The sequence below is a fragment of the Amphiprion ocellaris genome, chromosome 9 (genome assembly GCF_022539595.1).
Source record: "Amphiprion ocellaris isolate individual 3 ecotype Okinawa chromosome 9, ASM2253959v1, whole genome shotgun sequence".
Taxonomy (NCBI): Eukaryota; Metazoa; Chordata; class Actinopteri; family Pomacentridae; genus Amphiprion; species Amphiprion ocellaris.
This window is the reverse complement of record NC_072774.1, coordinates 11,871,760-11,895,185: the sequence shown is the minus strand read 5'-3', so window position 1 is coordinate 11,895,185 and position 23,426 is coordinate 11,871,760. Positions and strand designations below refer to the sequence as shown.

The window sequence follows — 23,426 nt, the reverse complement described above, 5'->3', positions numbered from 1 at the left end:
ATTTAGACCCAATGTGAACTAGTACAAAGTACTTCACACTTAATATAAGCTGGTTAAATTCAGTGTGAACTGGTTTAGGATCAGTGTAACCTAGTTTGGTCACAGTAAAAACTGATTTAGATTCAATAGAAATGAACAGAATCATTATAGTTTCAGTCGAGTATTAACTGATTCAGGATCAATATAAACAAACAGGACCTATTAAAACTGGTTTAAGACCAGTGTAAACTAGATTAGTGTCAGTGTAAGCTGATTCAGGATCAATATAAATAGACAGAACCTTTATAAAATGCTTTAAGATCAATGTAAACTAGTTTAGTCTCTGTATAAACTGGTTCTGCTCAGTTTGAAGTGGATCAGCACAAACTGGAGCCTTACTGGGTCCCCACAGCATCTGGCACTGGGTGTTCATGCTGGCGCAGACTCCTCCATAGCAGTAGGAGGCGCCGTCCTCGCAGGGCTCTCCGTTCTGCAGGAAGACGTTGGGTGGGCAGTAGGGGGAGGAACCTGTGCAGAACTCGGGAAGGTCGCACTCTCCGAGCGGATCACGGCACACCGAGCCTGCCGCTCGCAGCTGAGGATGGAGGTAAGGTTTAGTTCAAATACTGGCTGAGATTAGTATTATGTCTGTGGTATCGTGTCAGTCTGACCTTGCAGTCCTGGCAGCAGATACCATCAGAGGAGCACTGAGCGCCAGGAACCAGCTGACAGGTGGAGGCGTTACAACAGGGGTCCTCACATTCCTGACCAATCAGAGCACAGCAGCACATCAACAGGATGGACGACACAGAAGTATGACACTTTAATTGGTATTTCATGGCTTTAATCTCTTCTTTTTGCTCGTATGAAATGTCTTTTTACTTGAATGTATAAAGTCTCTTGATCTTACTGCAGAAAACACCATGCTGCATTACATTAAGTATTGATATTTCAGACAAGTGTACAGGTGAGCAGACATTCAAAACAGCTGCAGGTAGACATGCACAGGTGAGCAGAGAGTAAGACGGGTAAAGGTGTACAGGTGTACAACAGAGCAGGCATTAAGACAAGAACACGTGTACAGATGAGCAAATAGTGAGGCGTTTGGACAGGTGTACAGGTGAGTACCTCCAGCAGGCCACAGTCACACTCCTCTCCTTTCTCCACGTAGAGGTTTCCACAGCGAGGTCCTCCCAGCAGGCGTTCTGGCTGCGGTACGTTGAACAGACACATACCACCGCCGTGCAGCAGGCTGATGGACAGATCTGAAGCGCTGCAGCTGCTGAACTGTTGACCCGGCATGAACCTGAGGTCAGTGGATGCAGGTCAGAGAGTAAACGATTTAGCGGGAATAAAACCGTCATCATGCTGAGTTTTAATATGTGGTTGATTTTACTTGGAATGATTTGTAATGGCCCAGGCTAAATACTCTGGTACTGACCCAGTCGAGGGCTCCATGATGCATCCTCCGAGCCGCGGCTCGTTCTGGCAGGCACAGCGGCGTTCGGCGGTGTCGTGGCTCATCCCCAGGTTGTGACCGAGCTCATGAGCAACAGTCGAGGCCACGCCCAAAACACTGACCAGGTGGTCCTGAGACAGAGAAAGAGAGGGATTATAAAATAAATCATTAGACTGGTTTACTGGTTCCACTACTTTCAGTTCATTTTAATGAAAACAAAAATGGGTCTTTTCATGACAAATCATAGAACTTTTACAACAATTTCTCCCCAACCATCTCTGATGTACCTGAAATTTTCATAGAATAAAATATGGCCATTTCTAAAGATATTTTAGAAATTTTACATTGACATATCAATATAAGAGACCATCCAGTGTATTTGGTAGGAAGACTTTTATTGTGACAATGTCGCTGCGAAGATGAGATGTTGGCTGAAATTCACCCATTTGGACTGAAACCTCAAAGACAACAACATGAAGTCAAACCTACAGAAACATGACGAGGGTGTGAAGAGGTTTTTAGCATCAGAAGTCACCTGCTGCTGATACGACGGCATCTAAACCGCAAAGTTTGGATGATGACAACAAAAGCAGCAAGAATATGAAGAAACAACAGGACTCAAAGCACCGACCAGTTTGGACGATGTTGTTTTGCAGATGATATATCAAATACTTTTCGAGATCTTTTTTTTTTTTTTTTTTTTAATTTCGTACTTATATTTGGAGAACCATTTTGAAACTTCAAAATGCCGTTCTACTTGGATTAGGCTATCAAGCAATATTTTTTATTTATTGTCATGTTTGTGATATAAGTATTTCATATTAGAACGTATTCTACCTTCCATACCATTTAAAACTCCATAGTTTATGATAAAAAAGACAACTAGTTTCAAGCAAATCAGTGATTGTAACCCAAATGTTGAAGCCACATTTCTAAAGTTTTGTTATGTTGTTCTTTTTTTTACAGATTCAAAATCAATACTTAAGCTTTCTATATCAGACTTTAAAGTTTACAGTTTTGTCTTGATCTGGATCCACACCAGGTCAACTATGAGATAAAAAGTCTCAATGGGCTTAATGTGGTAACATATAAAGGTTACAGGAATCAATAAAACACCAATAAAAACTGTATTCACTTATGCATGTCTTTCCTGGTCCAGATGATGTTGTTGCGATGTGAATATCTGTTCAGAAATAAAGAGCTGACTCACCACGTTGACGCCTCCTGACCTGTCTCTGGAGCACATGGACGACTGGGACGCCATTCCCACTGTGGTACCATCAAAAGATCCGCCCCTGCAAAGTCAAAGCAACAGTCCAGATAAATGACACCAATCAGATCAATCAAGTTCTTTAATCCAGGTGACTTTTTTCTTACATGACGAGCTGGGCATTGTCATGACGAAGGCGTGGCAGCAGGTCTCTGGATCTCCACTGCAAGAAGTTGTTGAGGGTGTCAATCGGACTCTTCTCCACCCGGATCTTGTCGCGGTCACTCCAGATCTCCAGGCCGGTCAGAGCCACCCGGACGTTCAGAGGACGGTAGAACTGAAAGAGGAAGAAGAGGCGGTTCGGTTCTGCTGCTGCAGTGGATTTACTCTGACTGACAAAGACAGGAGGACGGAGGTCTCACCCAGTCCACCTGGTTGGCCACGTCCAGCATGCGGTAGATGATGGTCTTATTGTTCTTCTGGTAATTCAAAAACTGGAAGAGGAAAAAGGACTTTTAGTGGCACTCTGTTGTCAGGGTTTTAAATCACAAATGTTTCAACTCGATTCAACCACCCAGTGACGCAGTAAGAAATAACTCTGCTGATTGTTTTGCAGATTATATTTTGTTGATGTCTGAAGAAATGAAGTGCTGCCATCTTAAGCCAAATACACGTCACTGCAGGTAAAGATTTCTCAATCTAGTAATGTAGGCACCGGGTTTTAAAAAGCATGTGTGGAATCAATATTTTTAGTTCTGCTGCATCAAATTTGATCCTTTAAGTGTGATGATTTGTTTTTTTTCTTTTATTTCTGTCACATTTTCCTCACTGTGGGCTCTTTTTTCGCAGCAATAAAAAGTCCTGCACCTTTATGGAAACAGCACAATAATGGCTAGGAGGAGAGAAGCCTGGAATCAACACCAACATTATTGCAAGTGTCCACAAGTTCTACCAACACTAGAAAAATTGGGGAAACTATTTATATTTTTACTGTCTCAACAAAAACAGCCCTGGAGAGACATTTGAGTACCAAAGAAGGTCGATTTTTTGTGTTTCACGGGACATGGTGCAAACGCTTTATTTTTTAGAGACATGTAGAATAAAGTAGTTTGGAGAAAAAACTTTATCTTAGTAGAAATTTCAATCAATTACCCAAGAAAATAATCAGCAGATTGATCAATAAGACACAAACACACTGACCTCCTGGTGATCGGCCACCAGCACCAGTTCGATGTATTTGGTCTCAGACAGGATGTCTCTCTTGGTCTGCAGACAAAACACACACAAGTCAGAGTTACAGGACAATAAGTAGAATCTGAAGAACTTTACTATTTCCAGCCTATACAACTCTGTACATTAACTCCACTAAGGTTTGGATAGAAATATTGTGTTTATCCTCCAGTAAGTTAAAGTTTTTCAGCAGCAATAATACTCTGATATGATATAATGATCAGCCACAACACTAAAACCATCTGTCTAAAATTGTGCATTCCCTCCTCTCTGATTGGTCGAGGACTCCACAGACCTCTGAAGGGGTTCTGTGGTTTAAGGCACCAAGGTGTCAGCAGCAGGTCCTTTAATACCTGGAAATTGTGAGGTGAAACCTCCATGGATCAGATTGGGTGTCTGCTCGATCAGACTGAGATCTGGGAAATTCAGCACCTTGAACTCTTTGTCACATTCCTCAAACAATTCCTGAACAGTGTTTGCAGTGTGGCATGGAGCATTATTCTGCTGAAAGAGGTCATTGGTAAATTAATGAAGCTATGAAGGGCTGTATGTGGTCTGCAGCAATGTTTAGGAGTCACAGTATCATCCACATGAATGCTGGAACCAACATTTCCCAGTGGTAAACACTGACCTTTCATGGGAGACTGACTGGTCTGTAATTATGTAGAATCATGCACGACAAGCTGTGATGCACTTTTTGCTCTCTTTGTGATCATTTTGTCTCAGTATGGTTGTTTTGAGTATGTTTGTGGTTGTTCTGCATGTATTTGTGGTCATTTTGCATCAATCTGTCATAATTTTTTGTTCCTTTGTGATTGTTTTGCTGCTCTTTGCAATAGTTTGGTGTGTATTTGTGATTTAGTTGTGTAGCATCAGTTACCACAGCGATCTACCAGGTTAAAGAGGCTCAACATCGATAACTAACCCTCGAAACTCACTTCACAGTACATCCTTCTGCTCTCTCCATGTTACTGAAGAAGTTCGTCTCACCCTGTGTGTGTGCGTTGGGCTGTGGATGGGTGGGATGGCAGTGTGCGACACCCCGCAGCCTCCGGTGCCGTCGCCTTCCAGTGAACTGGTGGAAAACAGCAGGTGGACTCCTTCATCTCCTTCTCCACTTCCTCCACTCTCCCCGTCCTCCTCGTGGTGGTGGTCCTCCTGCGGCTGCAGCTCGAAGCTCAGCGTGGAGTTCAGGGCGATGACGCCGCTGCACGAGGAGACACAGTTAGCTTCTCTACTCATAATTTTTATCTGATTTCTAAGCATATTTATAGATGTTTGTTTGCTTTCTCTTCTGGTTTGTCCTGCTCATTGTTCGTGGAAGTTACACAATCGATAAATTCATTAAGTTTTAAATCCCGTCTGGAACAATGAATGAAATTAGGAGGGAAGAGGACCAGGCCCTTCGCAGTGGGGCTGCAACTTATGATTATTTCCCATTGTTCAGCATTTACTGGAATAATTGATCAGTTGTTTGGTCTTTAAAATGTCAGAAAATGGCGAAAAATGGCTATCAGTGTTTCCCAAAGCCCAAGATGATGGCAGTCTGATGTACTTATGTGAGCATATCGTTTCTATAGGATCTGGAGCAGGCGGTTTATATTTGACAAATGTATGAATGTGGAATAGAGTGATTTTGATGAAATAACATAATTTTACCGATAAAAACAAACACATCCCACATGATAAGTTCAAGGACCACCGAAAAATTACAATTACTTCTGCTTCTACAGTTTCAGATTCTGATTAATAGTGTAATTTTGGCTATTTTTTTAAGAAAATTTGCATTTTAAACTTGCTGTTGGATTCAGAGGGTTAACGTCTGGTGAGAAACTACAGGTTTCCGGCACATTCCAGCAGAAGTTCACGCTTAGCTGCAAAGTTACCTTACGATTTATCTTGATACACATTAGAATATCAAAGGAAAGTTTTTATCAAGGAGGCCTGAAAATGTACTAAGATTTAAAGTGTGAGGTAAAATAGGTTTTCATGTGTTCAAACTATTTGCTTTTGGATTTGACAGTGCATTTGTAAGAACAATAATTGACCCACCTATCGTCTCACACATTTGTGTTGTTTGTAGCTCATGTCTTCGTTAAAGTTACTATATTTTTTGTTTGTTGTCAGAGGTTTTAATGTTTTCCTGGGTAATCTAAAGTGCTTAATCAAAGGTCTAAACCTGTCCTGCACAGTGAGCTCGATCCTCTGATCCTGAAACCACCAGCTGGAGCTGCTCTCTTCACGTGAGCTGCCAAATAAACCCACTAATCCTCCCTCAGCCTGCACACTCTCTGCCACACAGGTCAGAGGTCACGCCCATTGATCCGGATCAGTTCCACCTGTAGAGGAACGCTGATGCCGTCACTCGCTTTTTCTGCCGAGAACAGCCAAGAAACACAAAGAACTGAAACACAATAAATCCTGAACTCTGGAATGAACAGATTAGAGGTTTTAGCTTTAATCTGATTTTTGTCGCTGCTGCTTGAGAACAAAGTTTTTTCTCTGGATAAGTGTTACAACAACAGATTCCACATGTTCTCGACTCACTGAACCTGCTGTCAGCGATCTGTGTAAATATTCATCTTCTCCGCATTTAAATAAGCCTCCAGTAAACTCTGAGTGAATTCAACGTGACCGAGCTGCTGTTGGAGGATTTCTCCTCGAATGCTGTGAACAGTTTTATAGCTTTTACCCTGTCAGCAGATATTTACAGCTTCTCCTTTCTTTAAGCTGTTTTTCAGAATAGGAGATGCATTTGGAAACTGTTGAAACTGAACTACCTCGTCCTCAGCTGAACTCTGTGTTTCTGTTTGGTTTTGGGCCATAATTGCATCAGAAATTTGTCAAAACAATTCTCTGACGTAGGCATATTTTGACACTTTGATAACAGATCAAACTGACAGAGCAAGAACTAAACACTATCAGAAGAGAATCAGAAAGACTTTCAACAATGCTGCAAATTGGCTTCAAGAATATCATTTCTCCAAATTGTTAAATAAAACACATGAACACCCCCATTTTACAGCCAGAAGATACATTTACCAGAGTTAAAATAAGAATATATTCTAAAATAACTGTGACAAAGAAGGAATTGTGTCTAAAAGAAGATCCTGGTATCAAATTTAGGTAAAAATGAGACTTTTTATTTGCTATAATTTGTTCTAACCAACCCTCTATCCAACACACTGATATGAGCCTTAAAAATATACCCAAAATGTACTTTTAAAGTTTTCTCTGGTGAATTATCAGAAAAGAGAAAACACGTCAAAGGTAACAATGCTTGTTTTCATTAGAATGCTGCAGTTTTGCTTTTGAACAATTTCCAAGGCATTTTGAACAGATTCTGGAAAAAAAGGCTGAATCATTTTGGACAAGTTTGGGGTATATTTGAACAAATTTCAAGCCTGTTTTGAGAGTTTTTTTAGTTATTGTTGAAACATGTCAAATCATTTTGGTTTGAGTTGGTTTTATCAACAAGAAATAGATGCAACATATAGGCAGCTGTTAAAACTCTTCTGCTAAACAAATTCCACCTCTAACAACAATTATGCCGTCATAGTGACTGACTGAGTCTATAAAAGCTGCTCCCTTGTACAGTTTTATAATAAACTGAGACAGGCGATGGGACGTTTACTGACCGGAGTCCGGAGCAGGTGCTCAGAGCCACTCTGGAGTGAGGGAATCCTCTGACGCTGCCGTGATAATAACAGTGAGTCTGCAGACGACACAAGCACAGCAACGTCACATCTGGCCACAGCTGGAAAACACAACAGAGATGTGGTGGTGCGTTTGCTGACTCACCACAGGGTCGGCCGTCACAGACACTCCAGTGCCGTTGGGGAGGTAGTAGAAGACGTTGGGTGGTTTGGGCAGCAGGTCGCTGCAGAGAGAGAAGAAAGTTCAGACTCAGTGAGCAGAGATTTACTGTTTACTGACCAGCAAGCAGCAACAGATGCAAATCAATGGACCAGTGATTGGGATTATTGTGTCACATTCGGGCAATTTCAGTCATTTTGGACATATTTTAAGTAATTTTGGACAATTTTTAGGTCATTTTGAGGCATTTTGGACTAGATTTAATTCACTTTGAAGAAGTCTGAGGTGATTTTAAGAACTTTTAGGTTATCTTGAACACTTTTTTTGTCATTTTAGAAAAAAAAAGTCATTTTGGAGATGTGCGTCCCTTTCAAAACTTTCAAGCCATTTTGATCATTTTTCTGTCATTGTAGCAAAACTGTAGTAATTTCAGATACGTTTTAAGTCATTTTGGACACATTTTGAGTCATTTTAGACAAGTTTAAAGAAATTCTGGACACATTTTGAGTCTTTTTGGACAGTTGTCAAGTCATTTTAAAGACATGGTCATTTTGGACATATTTTAGTCATTTTGGACATGATTTGAGTAATTTTGGGCACATTTTATTCATTTCAGGCAAGCTTTGAGTCACTCTGGACACATTTTGCATCATTCAGACAAGTGCTTAGAATTCTGGACACATTTTGTGTTCAAGTCATTTAAACCCATTATAGTCGGCCTAGACAAATTATAATTAATTTTGACAAGTTTTGAGCCATTTTAGACAGATGTGATTACATTCAGAAAAGTTTTGAGTCACTTTAGACAGGTTTAAATTTATTTTGAACACGTTTTGAGTCATTTTGGACATGAAAGGTGCTTTGACGCAATGCAATTTGAGTTAGTTTTCATTTGCTGTCTAATTTAACATTTGTGTTATTGTAGACCACTTTTTAAATTTGTTATTAAAAGGTGCTATACAAATAAAGTTATTATTATTATACAAGCGAACTACTGGTTTTGGCGGATGTTGGTGCTCTCTTTGATAAAATGTGGAATTCTGGAGGTGAAGTGAAGCCACGGCATCATTCATGTTCACGTTGTGTTTATTGTCACTGTGTGAGTTGGACTCACTGGTTCTTCTCCAGGTCCAGCAGGAAGAGTCGTCCTCCCACCTCCAGTCCACACTGCAGCCTGTCGGGGTGTCCGTCCTGAGAACACACAGGGAGAACGGTTCCTTCATTTAAACAGAAAACAGAGCGGAACAGAAAAGAAGACGTCCAAACAATTGAGACAGATTTGCAAACTCAAGATGCAGTTGAAGCCACCTGGGTAAATTAAAGATGAAGTTAAATAAAACAAGTCACTTAATCACTTATAGTTAATCCCTTTCTCATCACTTCACTTGCAGCTGTAGAAACCGTGCGTACGCTGGTCTGAAGCCTGCATGAAAATAAATTACTCTTTAATAAACAGCAGTCGGTGCAGTTTGCATGAGTAAACATCGACTTATTTCCATCATCATCCCTGCCGTTTCCACAAATCACCACCGACCCCACCAAGACCCAGACAGACACTTATTTCTTTCAACAAATTCCTTACAAAATAAACTCAATGTAAAAACATGCTATCCTGCCTCTATTTATCTGTAGTTGTTACCTTTGTTGATTGTAGTTATCATTGTCTGTAATTTACTTTTTAAAAATCTTTTATCCTTAATATATCTGTAAAATAATGATAATTTTGGTTGTCAGACGGCTGTTGCTTTTTTCCCCCGTAAAATAATGATTCAAACTGTTTCCTTTATCAAAATAACTGATAAATAATTTAACAGTTCTAATAGTTATAAAGTTTCTTCTTCTTATTATTTATTTTTACTATGTATTCCTTATTTTGAATATGAATTATTATTCATTCTTATATGTAATAAATCCTGGATACCTGTGATTTCTGTATGTGTAAGATCAGATTTTAGGCTGCTTGTTAAAAAGGTTAAAGGTTAAAACTGTCTTTAGTCTGTTTCCACCATTTGTACTGCTTCTTCCTGGTATTTTAGTAAGTGGGCGTGGCCGAGTGCATCCGTTGTCCAATCAGTGTGTCTTCCTGCCCATTAATAGAGCTGCTCTTTGAAGAGGAAACGCTTCCTGTCCGACACATCTCGCTTTCTCCTATCAGTTAAACACATTTTAGTCATTTTTGACCAATTTTGAGTCATCTGGAGAATTTTCAAGGCAATTTTGATATATTTTTGTCATTTTGGAAACCTTTGGGGACAAATTTTAAGTCATTTCAAACAACCTGGTTTTGAGTAATTTTGGACAAGTTCAGCAACATTTCATTCTTTAGTAGATTAATCGTCTTGTCTTCCATTTGATTTAGCTTTTTGGCTGTTGGCTTTGCTGATAATAAACAAGACAAATAGCCGTCCAATCAGTGTGCCTTCCTGTCTTTTAATGGAGCTGCTCTTTGAAGAGGAGATGCTTCCCGTCCGACGACGCCTCGCTTTCTCCTCTCAGCTCGGCAGGAAGTGAAGGAGTGTGCGTTGCTCATAGACAGTTTTCCTGGTGAACATCCTCTGTGGTGAGCCGACACGTGGCGGCTTCATTGACCGGCTTTTACTGTTACACAGAAATCTGTTTGGCCTCTAAGTTTCTCATTTTCTAGATTAACATGCTGCTAAACTGGGCTAATTTTACCAGATGTCAGGGTTGGTGGCTTATATCATCAAAACAAAGACAGAGGAAGCCTGTGTACCATCTTACACAAAAACTAAACAGGTTTCCTATGACAGTAAAACACTGATATTTAGTTTAACCAGCTGGTATTCCTGGTGATTACTCATGACAGGAGTAACTTTTAATTAGTCATAGTTGACTAATCGCATACATTCCTTGTCACTTCTGATTGAACTTGAGGATAGTTTTTTAAGAGTAGCTTCTAAGAAATTTTGTATTCAGACAAATCAGAGTCATTTTTGACAAGCTTTAAGACATTTTGAACAAAATTTGGGAAAAATCTTGAAAACAACTTTTAAGTCATTTCAGAAAAATGTCACTAACTGGGCACATTTTGAGTCGTTTTCAACAAGTTCTAGTCATTTTGGAAAGAGCTCTACTCATTTCAAACAAATGTTTGTAATTTTTGACAAGCTTTAAGTAATTTTGAACAAATTTCCCTAAAATTTGTTATTTTAGGGAAAATTTGGCTCTTTGGCCCATTTTTGTGAGAGACATTTTAGGCAAGATTTAAGCGAATTTTGACAAATGTAAGTTATTTTCGACAGATTCTGAGTGATTCTGGAGAAGCTTCAAGTCATTTTTACAAACTGTAGTTATTTTGGACATGTTTGAATAATTGTGAATAGTTTCCAGCTATTTTTGACAGGATAAGCAAAGTTTCATTGTGTAGTTGACTAGGTGCAACAACTATAAAACAGCCTAAGTGGTGAAATCTAAATTTTATCAGTAGTGAATGTTGCAGAAAAGTCCTACTGTGGTTACTTGCATCTACACATTTTAGGCTCTATTAGGGTTTGGTTCATTGCAGACACGATCATTTCATGCCACTTCTCTATAAAATAATCACAAATCATGCCCTGTAAATTCAGCTGTTTGCAAGCAATTAATGAAATGAATGACAGAAAAGGTAAAATGTATACACCCAGACATCTAAAACCCTGCATTTAAAAATGTCCTGCATTAAGAAAAAGCTAAGACAAGTAATTTGACAAGTTTGAGTCATTTTGGTTTCATTTTAGTCAATTTGGTCCTATTTAATACCTTTTTTTGTTAAACGTGTTAAAACTATTCCTCACAGAGAGAAGCTCTGCTGTGGTACTGGTATTTTAAAGGATCCCTGCCCTAACTGAATATACAGGTTTTGTTGGCTCATGTGAATCAGTCTGAATACAGAAGCAACAAGCAAACATTGAGTTAAGAGACTAATTTAAAGCGGCACCTGAGATTTTAGAAAACCTGATGTCAACATATTTGCTTTGCGTCCACATTTGCAAGACAATTTTGAGACAACACATTAAAGTTTTAAACTGACAGGTAAAATGTAGAGTATTAAGTTAATTTACCTCATTTGTCATTGTGTTTAACTGACATTTTATTTTACTTTCCAGAAAACATCATCATAAGTAATGTTGTGTAGAAGGCCCTGATCTGTGGCCCTGCAGAGTTCAACATCTAAAAGGGAGTTTTCAGCAGCAGAATTCCCCTCTGAGGCGTGTTTGTTTCCTCCACCCTCTCTGTACTTTGTACTGTGGTGGGGTCGGATCATTGTGCAGCAGGATGGAGAGGGACGGTGGGGTGCAAGCAGTGTGTTTGTTGGCTGAGTCATGTTCAGTCCAGCTGGGAGGAGGGAGGAAAGGCAGCGCAGGGGAAACCTATTCGCACAAAAACTCAGGTCTGCAGCCGGAAACACAAAGCTGTTTGGACGTCTGGCTGGTTCGGTTAGTTGCAGGCGGACAAATGTCACCACTGGCGCTCCTCTGTTGCACACACAGCTGGTAGTTTGCTTTGTTTAACATATTTTTTAATTTCATCCCTGCAAACTTTCCTCATAATTACTTGAAAATTAGCCACCAGAGAGCCAGACAGTTTCCTTCCAGTTACAAAGGAAACAAAGAAGGTGATAGTCACCACATGTGAAGTTCAAGCTTTTACAAAATACATACTTATTTACTTATACATAATTGTGTGTAAAATAAATGACAAATAGTTCATAAATTGATCAGTCAGTATCTACTAGGGACTGATCGATATGGTGTTTGTTTTATTTAGAGCCGATGCCAATGCTGATTAATGGTAATCAAGAAAGGCAGATAACCGATATTTTTGGGCCAATTTACATTAAATGTAATGTTTTAACAGCATGTAATAGCAGAGAACCTGTCATTGAAAACTAAACTTCTTAATTAATAAGGATAACCATAACAGAATATGTAAAATAGAAATAGAAGTGATTAAATGAGGACACTCTCATCTGTTAATATGGGATCGACTGAGATTGATCAGTGTGTCTCCTGCAGTTAGGTCTGCTGTTCTTCTCTGTTTTCTTAATCTTTCACTGTTCTGTCACTTTTATTGCCCACTAAGGTCCATATCTTAAACCATTATTAATTATTATTTTCCAGACCCTGTTTCAGGTTAATCTGTGGCTGCCTCCTAACTTAGCCTCTATCTGCTAGCATAGCCTTAGCCACTGTGAGAGCAGCTAATTTCCTGGATTGTGTTTCTTGTTGAGTTTTTGACATTTCTGAGACCCCAGAGTGACGACAGAGAGAGAGATGAGGCTGCACTAGAACAGAAGTACTGCATTTTTAAAAAATCAATAATCAGCCGATAATTTACAGATAAACTGAAAAATGCCAAATTTCAGCCACAATAATCAACCAGACCGTTGATAGTTTCTCAGTAAGATAAACAAAAATTCAACAGAAAATGAGCCACACTGAGTCTCTGTACTTTACAGGACTGGTCTTGATATCAGTTTTTAAGTATAATGCTGAGGTGGGGAAGTTTGATTTGTTGAGACCTACAAACTAAAGAACATCCAAAATATAAAAAAATATAAATGAATGAAATATATGAGAAACTGGGGCACTGTTCAGCATTGCTGCCTTGCAGCTAGAAGATCCCCGATTTGCGTCCAGGCTTGGGGTTTTTCTGTGTGGAGTTTGCATGTTCTCTTTGTGGGGGTTCTCACCGGGTTCTCTGACTTCCTCTCACAGTCCAACACCATGCTGAGGTAAATTGGTGATTCCAAAATGCCCGTAGGTGTGAATGTGAGTGTGCTTGTTTGTATCTATATGTAGCCCTGTGATTGACTGGTGACCTGTCCAGGGTGTCCTCTGCCTTCACTCTAAGTCCTAATGAGGATTAAGTGATGTATAAATAATGCATAAATGGATTGCAGTGGGAGGTGCGAACAAAAATGAAAAGCATTAAAACTATCAATGAAAATCAGCAGGAACATCCACACTGGTTTTCTGTGTATTCAAATAGTTTCTCTGAGAACAACTGACAAAGTTTGGTGCTAATTTTAAGAGACATGGAGGAAGTGTTCTGCCTGCAGGTATAAAGCAGGTAAACTCTAGAAAGTAATTCAAAGAACCAGTTCCCACCAGTAAAACTAATACATAATTGCAAGATTAAAAAAAATTCAATTTACTGATTTAGATAAACCTTTTAAGTTGCAAATGTTATAACAATGAGTTGGGTTGACATAATAATGTTGCATCAATGTAATATTGTGCAGAATTTAAACTCGTAATGTGTGCATTAGTTAAAAAATAAATTCAAGTTGAAGTAACATCATGAAACTGGCTTGATAAGTGAAAATTTACTTCACCTTAAGGTCATGATTTAAATTCCTAATTAACACTACAGCAACATATTTGAACAATGTACCATACCTATAATATGCATAATCTATATTCTTTGAACTAATAAGAAATTACTATATAAACTATTAAAAATATACTTTACGAAAAAATACATAAGACAATATAACATATGTAAAAACATACTATAATCTATATACAATACACTATTCTATACAAAAACTACTATATTAAAATATACTTTACTAGAAAATATCTACTAGTACCACATCTTTTAGGCCTTAGTTTGCAATTAAACTTTTCAGGTTAAAATTTATATACAATTTAAAGCATTTGTTAAATTTGACAAAGTTTCTTCCGTTTTTAATTTAAATTTGAAGAGACAGCATTAGCTGAATGATGTCTGTACGAGAACAAAAGCAAAACTGTAGTGTGTTCTGGTTGTCGGGGTCTCAAACCACCAACTTTCCTGCCAGACAGCAGCCACACCTCTGACTGACCGACCAATCAGAGACGTCAAACCCCGACACAACTGACAGAATTATAAGTGGCTTTCTCTCCTCTCTCTCTTTCACCCCTCGCTGTGTCTTCCAGCCTCTCTCGCCCACTCTCACCATCTGTTAACGCCCTCCCTCCTTTGTCTCCCCTGAACTCTCCCTCCCTCTCAGAGCGGTGAGGTCATGTCGCTCCCCAGCTCTCCAGATGATGTCAGAGCTGCAGAAACTCTGGGCGAGGCTCGGGCTGCCGACCACAACAGACGAGGAAGAAAAGCAGAGAAACAAGGAGGAAACCAGATCCAACTGTCAGAAAGGATCAACACATGATGCCGCAAGAGCCTTAACCAGCCACTACTGCGACTGAATAACTAAGTAAAATCTAAAAAAAATGAGCAGCAGATGTGCAGGGAGAGCTAATAAGTCTGGACTAAACTTCACATGGTAGAAAAAAAAAAATCATGCAACGATCTGCAAATTAAGGCACATAAAAAGGTACTGGCAGTTTGCAATGAGATATGTCCTCAGTTCGTATGAAAAGCACTCTAAAAATTACAAAATCAGTGGGTGTTGAAGTTTGAATAACGTCTGGAGAGCTCTTATACATCTCCACTTTTACAAGACTCCACATTGAATCCATTAATCATTTGGTTTCCTAACTTACTCCATAGTTTCATCCAACCTCTGAGCATGTTTACACGGATTTAAACATCCCACTTCAGATCAGGGTGTTGCAAGAATGCCATTTTTGTGTTTATGTGTGCATAGACATTTCTGAATTCTCTCACCTTCTAGCCATAGTTGTATAGTTTCTACAGAGGTGCAGGACTTTACACTGAGGTGAAAAAGAGGCCACAGCGAGGAAAATGTGACAGGAGCAATAAAAAAAATTCAGAAACTGCTTGTAGTTCAGAGGGTTACGGGTGGGTGAACAGTTACAGGAGTGTCAGATTAAATTGTCAGTTGTGGTTGTAAACATGACAGGCGTCTGTGCAAACACCACACAGAACTCAATAATCAGGATACTAAGATTTATCACATTATTGGGAATGTAAACAACCACATTTCTTCAAACAGGATGAGACTAATAACAAGAAGACACATCTTGAAAAATAAGTTACCCAATAAATGACAGCGGATGCTGATAAATTTCAGTGCTTAATTGATGGAATCTGTTCATTCAAGCTGCAACTGCTGTAACGACTTTGAGGGTTTTAGTTGTGAACTGCACTTTTAGCAGTTCTCCTACTTTCTCCTCATTTTCCCCTTGGCCGGGTGGAGTTGGGGTGGGGGGGTTTCTGCAGGAAATGATCTCAGAGCTTCTGTCAGCTGCACAGGAAGAGTGTGTCCTCCCCTCGGCCTCCCCCAGCCTCCCCCGTCCTGTGGTTGGACCTCAGTGTTCCTGGTGAAAACGCTCCAGCTTCCTTCCTCTGAAACACAGTCATCACGTCTCAGTCTGTGAACCAGGAGGAAACATAAAGAGTTCCTGCTCCTCCCCTACAGCACACTCTGCCTTCTGTCAGCAGCCTTTGTTGAGAAGCTAAAATAAGTTCCACATTCTCAAAAGTTTCATTCAGAATGGCTGAGTTCAAAGAATTCTCATTTCCTACTTTCTGATTCTGTTTTACAGAGTAGGGCTGCAATTAAACACTATTTACATAAAATAATCTGTAGGCTACGCCCTAAATGAAGTGATTTGTAGTTTTGTCACTGAAATAGCTGAAAATAATTACAAATGCCCTTCATGGTGTGTCTGTCTGTGGTCCAACCAAAAGTACCAAACCCTAAATGTGCAGTTTACACAGCATTTTACCTTACAAAAATGACAAAATAGATTTGATACTCAAAAAAGTTTTAAATAATCAATAAATTCACTAATTGTTACATCTGTACTACAAAGATATTTAGTTAACTCCCAAATCGTAAAAAGAAATGCACTGATCTTCACATTTGAGAAGCTGAAACCGGCTAATGTGACCTTTTGTCCCTGAAAAATGACTAAAATGACTCTAAAATGAGGTGCCAATTAATCTTCTGTTAATCATCTGATTAATGAATCGATTTAGTGCTCTAGTGCTACATTCACACAGCATTTTTAATGTTTACTTTGAATGATCAAAATTAGCTATTACTGATCAATTTATCTACTAAATATTACATCCTTATTACTTATATAGTCAGTTAACATTTACATCTGACAATGAAACGCATCCAAACTTCACTTTTAGGAGGCTAGAACCAGCTAGTGCAACATATTGTGCTTGAAAAATGACTAGGATTACCGTAGTCATCAGTTATCAAAATAGTTGCTAATTAATTTTCTGTCTGTAGTTGTGTTCAGGGCCATGTGTGTTTGTGACTCTGGCTTTCCATGATGTAGTGGAGGACAGCATGAAGAATACACGTTTTAATATTTGTGCCAACATGATGCTGAACTGTGCTGCTTCCATCAAAGCTACAGAATATGGATGAACACTGGACAATATGTTACCTGGCTTCAACTGTTGTAGATTTTGCACAATATGGGGAAATTTCAGTTTGAAACATGTCTTTGGTCGTAGCTCTGTTGTTGTTCGAACTTATGTATATTTCATACTTAATCTTTATAGATTTTTTTGTTTGTTTTAACATGTACTTGAATGTTATTATGTTGTTCTTCTTCCTTTTCAAGCTTTTCAATGCACAGGTTAACTCTTAACATTTTGTTTTATGAGTTTCATCTTCAGCGAGCCTGAACAGAAACAGCGACGTCATCATTACAGCTACTACAACTCCCACGAGGCTTTGCTACAGACAGGCTGTTGGCCCCTCATATCAGACATCCAAAATACAGCCATCAGGTAACCGTGGTAACAGGTGGGAGGATTAAATCTGCTTTATTTCCCAAATGAGGCGGGGACGCGCGTGTGTGTGTGTGTGTGTGTGCGTGTGCGTGTGCGTGTGCGTGTGCGTGTGCGTGTGTGTGCGTGCGTGTGCGTGTGTGTCCCATCCCAAACATTCAGTTTCTGCAGCTGGAAATCAGACCGAATTCGGTTCCAGTACAGCAACAAAGATACACCAGTAAAAGACCAGTAATCAATCAGTCACAGTAAGTAACCAGCAAAACAAGCAAAATACCAGTCATCAATCAGTAAAATACTCGTCATTAGCCAGTAAAATTTTAGTAATCAACTAGAAATTAAACAGTAAGCAGCCAGTAATACATTAGTAAAGGATATGCAAAACACCGGTTAGATACCATTAATCAACCAGTAAAATATGATTAATCAACCAGTAAAATATTATTAATCAACTAGTAAAATACCAGTATTCAACCAGTACACTTCCACTGATAATAGTACTAGTAAATAATCAATAACAGTAAGTAACCAGTAATACATTAGTAAAGGATATGCAAAACACCAGTTAGATACATTACTGAACCAGTAAAATACCATTAATCAACCAGTAAAATACTACTAATCAACAAGTAAAATACCAATATTCAATCAATAAACTTTCACTAGTAATAGTACTAATAATTAACCAATAACAGTAAGCAACCAGTAATGTGCTAGTAAAGGATATGGAAAACACCAGTAAAATACCAGTAATCAATCTGTAATCAACCAGTAGTCAATCAGTAAAATACCACTCATTACCCAGTGAAATACCAGCAATCAATAAGTAATCAAACAGTAACAGCATGTAACTTTTATGACGTTAATAATGGATATGCAAAACACCAGTAAAATACTATTAATCAACCAGTAAAACACCAATAATCAACTAGTGAAATTTCATTAATCAACCAGTAAATAAATAAATAAACAGTAATCAACTAGTAAAATAAAACTAATTGGGAAGATACCATTAATTAACCAGTAAAATTCCAATAATTACCTGGTAATCAACCAGTAAATGTAAGTGACCAGTAATGTGCTACCAATAGATATGCTACACACCAGTAAAATACCATTAATTAACCAGTAAAATACCATTATAGAAACCAATATACTATCAGTAATCCACCAGTAAAACAACAATAATTGGTAAAATACTAGATAAATAAATATTAAATACTATATTATTTAACCAGTAAAATTCAAGTAATCAACTAGCAATCATTCACTAATAGTAAGTAACCAATAATGTTATTAATCGAAATGCTAAACATCAGTAAAATACCATGAATTAACCAGTAAAGTAACAATATATCAACCATTACATTACCAATAATCTACCAGTAAAATACCAATAATTGTTAAAATACCACTAATCAACCAGTAGAATTCCAGTAATCAACTAGTAATCAACTAATATAGTAAGCAATCAATCATAAGTCACCAATAACTAACCAATAATACTGGTAAAAAAATAACAAAAAACTATTACTGACCAGTAACACATCATGGAAACATCAGTTATTGACTGGCAAACTACCAGTAACAGGTGTAGCACCATTAGCACTACTGGGCCGCCAACAACACCAGTAATACTCCAGTATCAGCAAAATAAACCAGTACACCAGACCACTATGGACCCACAAAAACCAGCCAAAGTCCAGAAAATCCACTACAACACCAGTAAAACCAGTATAGAACCAGTGTTTTCACTCCTCTGACCTGTAGCGCTTCAGCGAGGCTCCGTCTCTGTCCGTCCACCAGAACGAAGGGATGAGTTTTCTCCAGCAGGTGGCGCCGCTGTCTGTCCACACCTGAGGACACAGACACACAGTGGGCTTCTTACTGGGAGAACTGGGAGTACAGGGTTCTAGACGGTTAGTCGCTTTAACCTTTAACAGCAGATATCTGGAATTCAACTATACATCGCCACAATTCTGGACAAATGACGCCACTTTTACCGTTACAGAAATCTACAATTCAGCTGAAGCATATCTGACTGGTTTATTTGACATAATAATGTTGGTAATCAATTTAACACTGTGTGCAATTTAAACTCAAATTTATTGTTATTTTTCTTTTCAAGACAAAAAAAAAGTTAATCAGACAAATTGTTGCTGCTGAATGAATTCATTTTGGAAAAGCTACGATGTGAACCAAAACACGAAAAAGACAAAAACTACTGAAGAAAATCTATTTGGAGTAACTTAACATTTTTCAGTGTTTTCAACTTAAAATGTCAGAAAAACTCATAACACTTAAAAATTCCTTTAAAATAACATGGAAACACTAGTTGGAAGAAGTTAATTTTTATAAGTAATCAACCTTAAAACTTGTGTTTATGCTGTAATTCATTAAATAAGTTGTAATTAAAATAGCTCTGGCGAGATGTCATTGTGGTGGGTTGTGTTGACGTAATAAAGATGGTAACTGCATCAACTTAATGTTGTGTGTAATTTAAAATCAAAAGTATTGATTGCTGTTTTTCTTTTCAATACAAAAAAATAAGTTAATCAGACAAAATGTCGTTGTTGAATGAATTTATTTTTTTAAAAGCTACAACAAAACCCAAAAACTACTGAAGAAAATCTAATTAACTGTTTGCGACTTAAATGCCTCATAATTATTCTACTTAAGAACGTAACAGTTAAATATTATTTTCAAAATCACGTGGAAATTCTAGCTGGAACAACTTGATTTTTGTAGGTTTTTTTTTTTTTTTGCTACCAGTCATCAAATAAGTTGTAATCAAAATACCTCTGATTGAAGAGAAAACACTAATTATTCCAACTCAATGTAGTTTATTGGTTTAAAAAAATTGTCAAAAAGATTGATGCAAACTGTTCCAAACAGAATTTTTTTGGAGCATCCGGCTCCTGCATTTACCTAAGTTTTTTATATGGATGTGAGATCATTTCTTTATACTTATTTATTTTAATTTGTGTGTAAGTTTTTCATGCCTGTATTTTGACTAAACTTGTCTACACTTTAATTCACTTACTGCATCAATTTTTTTGGACACCTTTGTCTTTTATGTTTTTATTTTTCTTATCTTTTGCATTTTTTGTTGTTTTAGTCACTTTATTGATTGTATAAAAAATGGTGCACACTTCATATAACTTATCTGGACTTTTTTTGTTTTATCTAATTTTATTCTGCTGAATTTTATATTTTATTTGTGCCTGTTAAGCACTCTGAATAACTTTTGTGTATGATAATCTGCTGTAGAAATAAACCTGCTTGCTTGCTCAGCTAAAGAGGCCATTCTTTAATCAAAAATGGGTGCTTCAAACCTACACCCGGTAAGACTGATATTCTATTTTCTCCGTCTGCAAGTACGTTCCACAAAGTCTGCAAAGACCCCTCCATGGATGTACGAATGCAGCATTAAATTTGTTGTAAGTGGTGAGAATGTGTGAAATACGTAGAAGAAAAAAGTCCTCTAAGTGGACGAGACGGTATTAAAATAACAACAACTACACGTCTGTGGCGTCTGAGTGCGTCTGTAAGGTATAAGTATAACCAAGGCTTTAGCACTGTGGAACATCCACTCGTGTTCTGCAGAATCCTTAATCAGTTACAGGCAGCGAGCCAGATCTAGAATTAGAGGAAGGTAAAAGGTCACAGTGAGAACCTGACAAAGTTCCAACATGGCGGTACCTATTTTTCTACCTTCAGAGGAGGTGACCTTTATTTTTTAGGTGAAATATTTCATTTGTATTCCCATCAGTCAGCTCACTGTTACCAGAGCTTTACGGTTACTATACTATAAAATATTTTTAAAAATATTGTTTTGACACATATATAAAAACTACTATGTAAAAATATATTCATAAAAACACTGCAGAAAATATTATTCAATTACTGTGTAAAATTATATAGTAATATCTATACCATCAAATATGTAAACACCACTACATATACACATATTATACTATAAAATCTATAAAACAATAACATAAACTACAATATATATACAAATACATCAAATATACTATGCTACAAAAACTTATTATAAAATATAATAAACAACATTAAAATATAATACAGTATATAAACATAAATAGACTACTATTGGAAGTATATACTGTAGTACAAAAACTTTATAAAAATTCTACATAAATATATTTTTAAAGAACATATTATATAAATATTTTTAAAAATTGTACATAGAAAAACGAAAAAATGAAAATCTAAACCATTAAATGTCTAACAGTTTGTTTAAAAATGTAAGCAATCAAATATCTATAAACTACTATAAAAATGTAATATCCAATAAGATAAAATAAAAACTATTATATTAAATATACTACTGATAAAATATATAGACTACTATATAAAACAAATATAAAAATAAAAAATACTATATATAGAATACACCATAATATTAAATATGTAAAATTATCTCAAATATACTATACTGTAAAATACATAAAAGTACTATATAGAATTTACAGTGCTGTACAACACATACAACATACTATCCTATAAAATATTGTTAAAATACTGTATAAATATGCTATGCATTTATATAGAAATTACTATTTTTAAATTTGCTATACTGTATAATATTTAAAAAGTGAGAGCATTAAACCAGAGGGAGGTCAGAGATCACAGCTCTGAGAACTTGAGACGATTCTAAACTCTGAGAAGTTTACGGTACTTGTGAGATTAATTGATTTGTTTTAGTAGAATCACTCCTTCAATAACGTTATAACCCGTCACTTAAACCGTTACCTGTCACCGTGGACACCGTCAGACTGTCGGTACCGTCCATTTGTCCGTCCTGATCCTGAACCCCTGCATCCTGCGCTGCGTTCAGGGACCTGCAGACCATGAACGTAGCACGGCCGCAGAGCAGCAGCAGCGGCAGCAGCGGCGGCGGCAGCCCGGTCATCCTCTCTGCGTCACCGGCAACCGGCAACAGGTTGCTGCTGTCTGATGTGTGTACGAGGAAACCCCGTCCCGCTCCGGTTACCTCACCGTGTCGGAGCACCGGGGGAGGCTCCGCCGGAACTCCATGGCGTTTCTTTACCCGGTGTGACCCACAACAAAGAGCGCGTCAGGACACCGGACCTTAGGCGGGGGAGTGTCCGTTAATTCGGCGCAGTAGTGCAGCAGGCAGCCCGCTCAGTACTCCGGTCCGGACCGTTATCTGCGTAGCTCCGGTGAAAACTGTTTGTATCGGCCAAAAGTACCGTCAGCTTTCGGTGGGCTCCTGCCAGTTTAGTTCATCCGTTTACCGGACAGTTCAGTTTGTCTGCGCTGGGAGGCCTGAAAGAGGCTCATTAACGGAGGACACCGGACCACCCGTGTTTATACCGGGAGTTAACGGAGACGTCATCGAACTAAGTGAAGCAACCGGGCTAAACAGGATGTAAGCCGACAGTGCTGCGAGACGGCCTTCAAAATAAGAGTCACATGAACGAACTGGTATCTGATTTATATACAGTAGAAATAGACTATAATTACTGTATAAAACTATGTATGATATACAGTAAAATTATATAAAATATACATTAAAATATATGCTAAAATTATTTTGTAAAATATATGCTGTAAATATATATAATATACTGTAAAACTAAAAGAATAAATAAAAAGTTACAAAATAAGCACATTGTACAGCAAAAATAAATCAAATGTCCTGTGACAATAAAATATACACTCTAAAATATATGAGAAATGCTTTCATGGATATATAAAAATATACTATGCAATGAAAACATATAAAACTGTTCTAAAAGAATATATGAAAAACACACTATGCAAAGAGATATATTTTTAACTATACTATAGTATAAAACAAAAAACCCTTACAGAAAAAATATGTCAAAATATACTACACTATAAAACGTAACTATTATAAAGCATATAAACTATGCTATACAATAACATACGTAAAAGTCCTGAATAAAAATATCCAAATTAAATACTATACACTTTATCAACTAGTAATTAAACATATAGCATAGAACATAAAAACTAAGATATAGAAATATGTAAAAGAATAGATACAATACTGAA

At 37.6% G+C, this 23,426-nt stretch overlaps 1 protein-coding gene and 1 long non-coding RNA gene across 9 annotated transcripts in view; one reads left to right on the top strand and one right to left on the bottom strand.

The window, feature by feature from the left end:
- Positions 1–22,841, bottom strand: part of adam15 (ADAM metallopeptidase domain 15) — a 38,236-nt gene extending 15,395 nt beyond the window's left edge. For 2 of the 8 annotated variants that reach the window (XM_035948308.2, XM_055013804.1), the window contains exons 1-14: positions 22,137–22,836; positions 19,122–19,213; positions 8,809–8,885; positions 7,680–7,758; positions 7,517–7,593; positions 4,869–5,085; positions 3,849–3,914; positions 3,071–3,142; positions 2,816–2,985; positions 2,649–2,733; positions 1,421–1,569; positions 1,108–1,285; positions 651–743; positions 379–574 (exon numbers count right to left, since the gene is read on the bottom strand). In XM_035948308.2, coding sequence (XP_035804201.2) covers positions 379–574; positions 651–743; positions 1,108–1,285; positions 1,421–1,569; positions 2,649–2,733; positions 2,816–2,985; positions 3,071–3,142; positions 3,849–3,914; positions 4,869–5,085; positions 7,517–7,593; positions 7,680–7,758; positions 8,809–8,885; positions 19,122–19,213; positions 22,137–22,296 — 1,711 coding nt within the window. In that variant the 5' untranslated portion in view covers positions 22,297–22,836. Of the gene's footprint in view, positions 1–378; positions 575–650; positions 744–1,107; positions 1,286–1,420; positions 1,570–2,648; positions 2,734–2,815; positions 2,986–3,070; positions 3,143–3,848; positions 3,915–4,868; positions 5,086–7,516; positions 7,594–7,679; positions 7,759–8,808; positions 8,886–19,121; positions 19,214–22,136 lie in introns of all 8 variants that reach the window. The other 6 variants (XM_055013799.1, XM_055013801.1, XM_055013803.1 and 3 more) reach the window with 6 other exon arrangements.
- LOC129349692 (uncharacterized) lies at positions 91–6,316 on the top strand. The gene is made up of 4 exons (XR_008602807.1): positions 91–792; positions 1,151–1,290; positions 3,265–3,331; positions 3,498–6,316. It is a non-coding gene; the product is annotated as an uncharacterized LOC129349692 (long non-coding RNA).
- Positions 22,842–23,426: the final 585 nt, after the last annotated feature.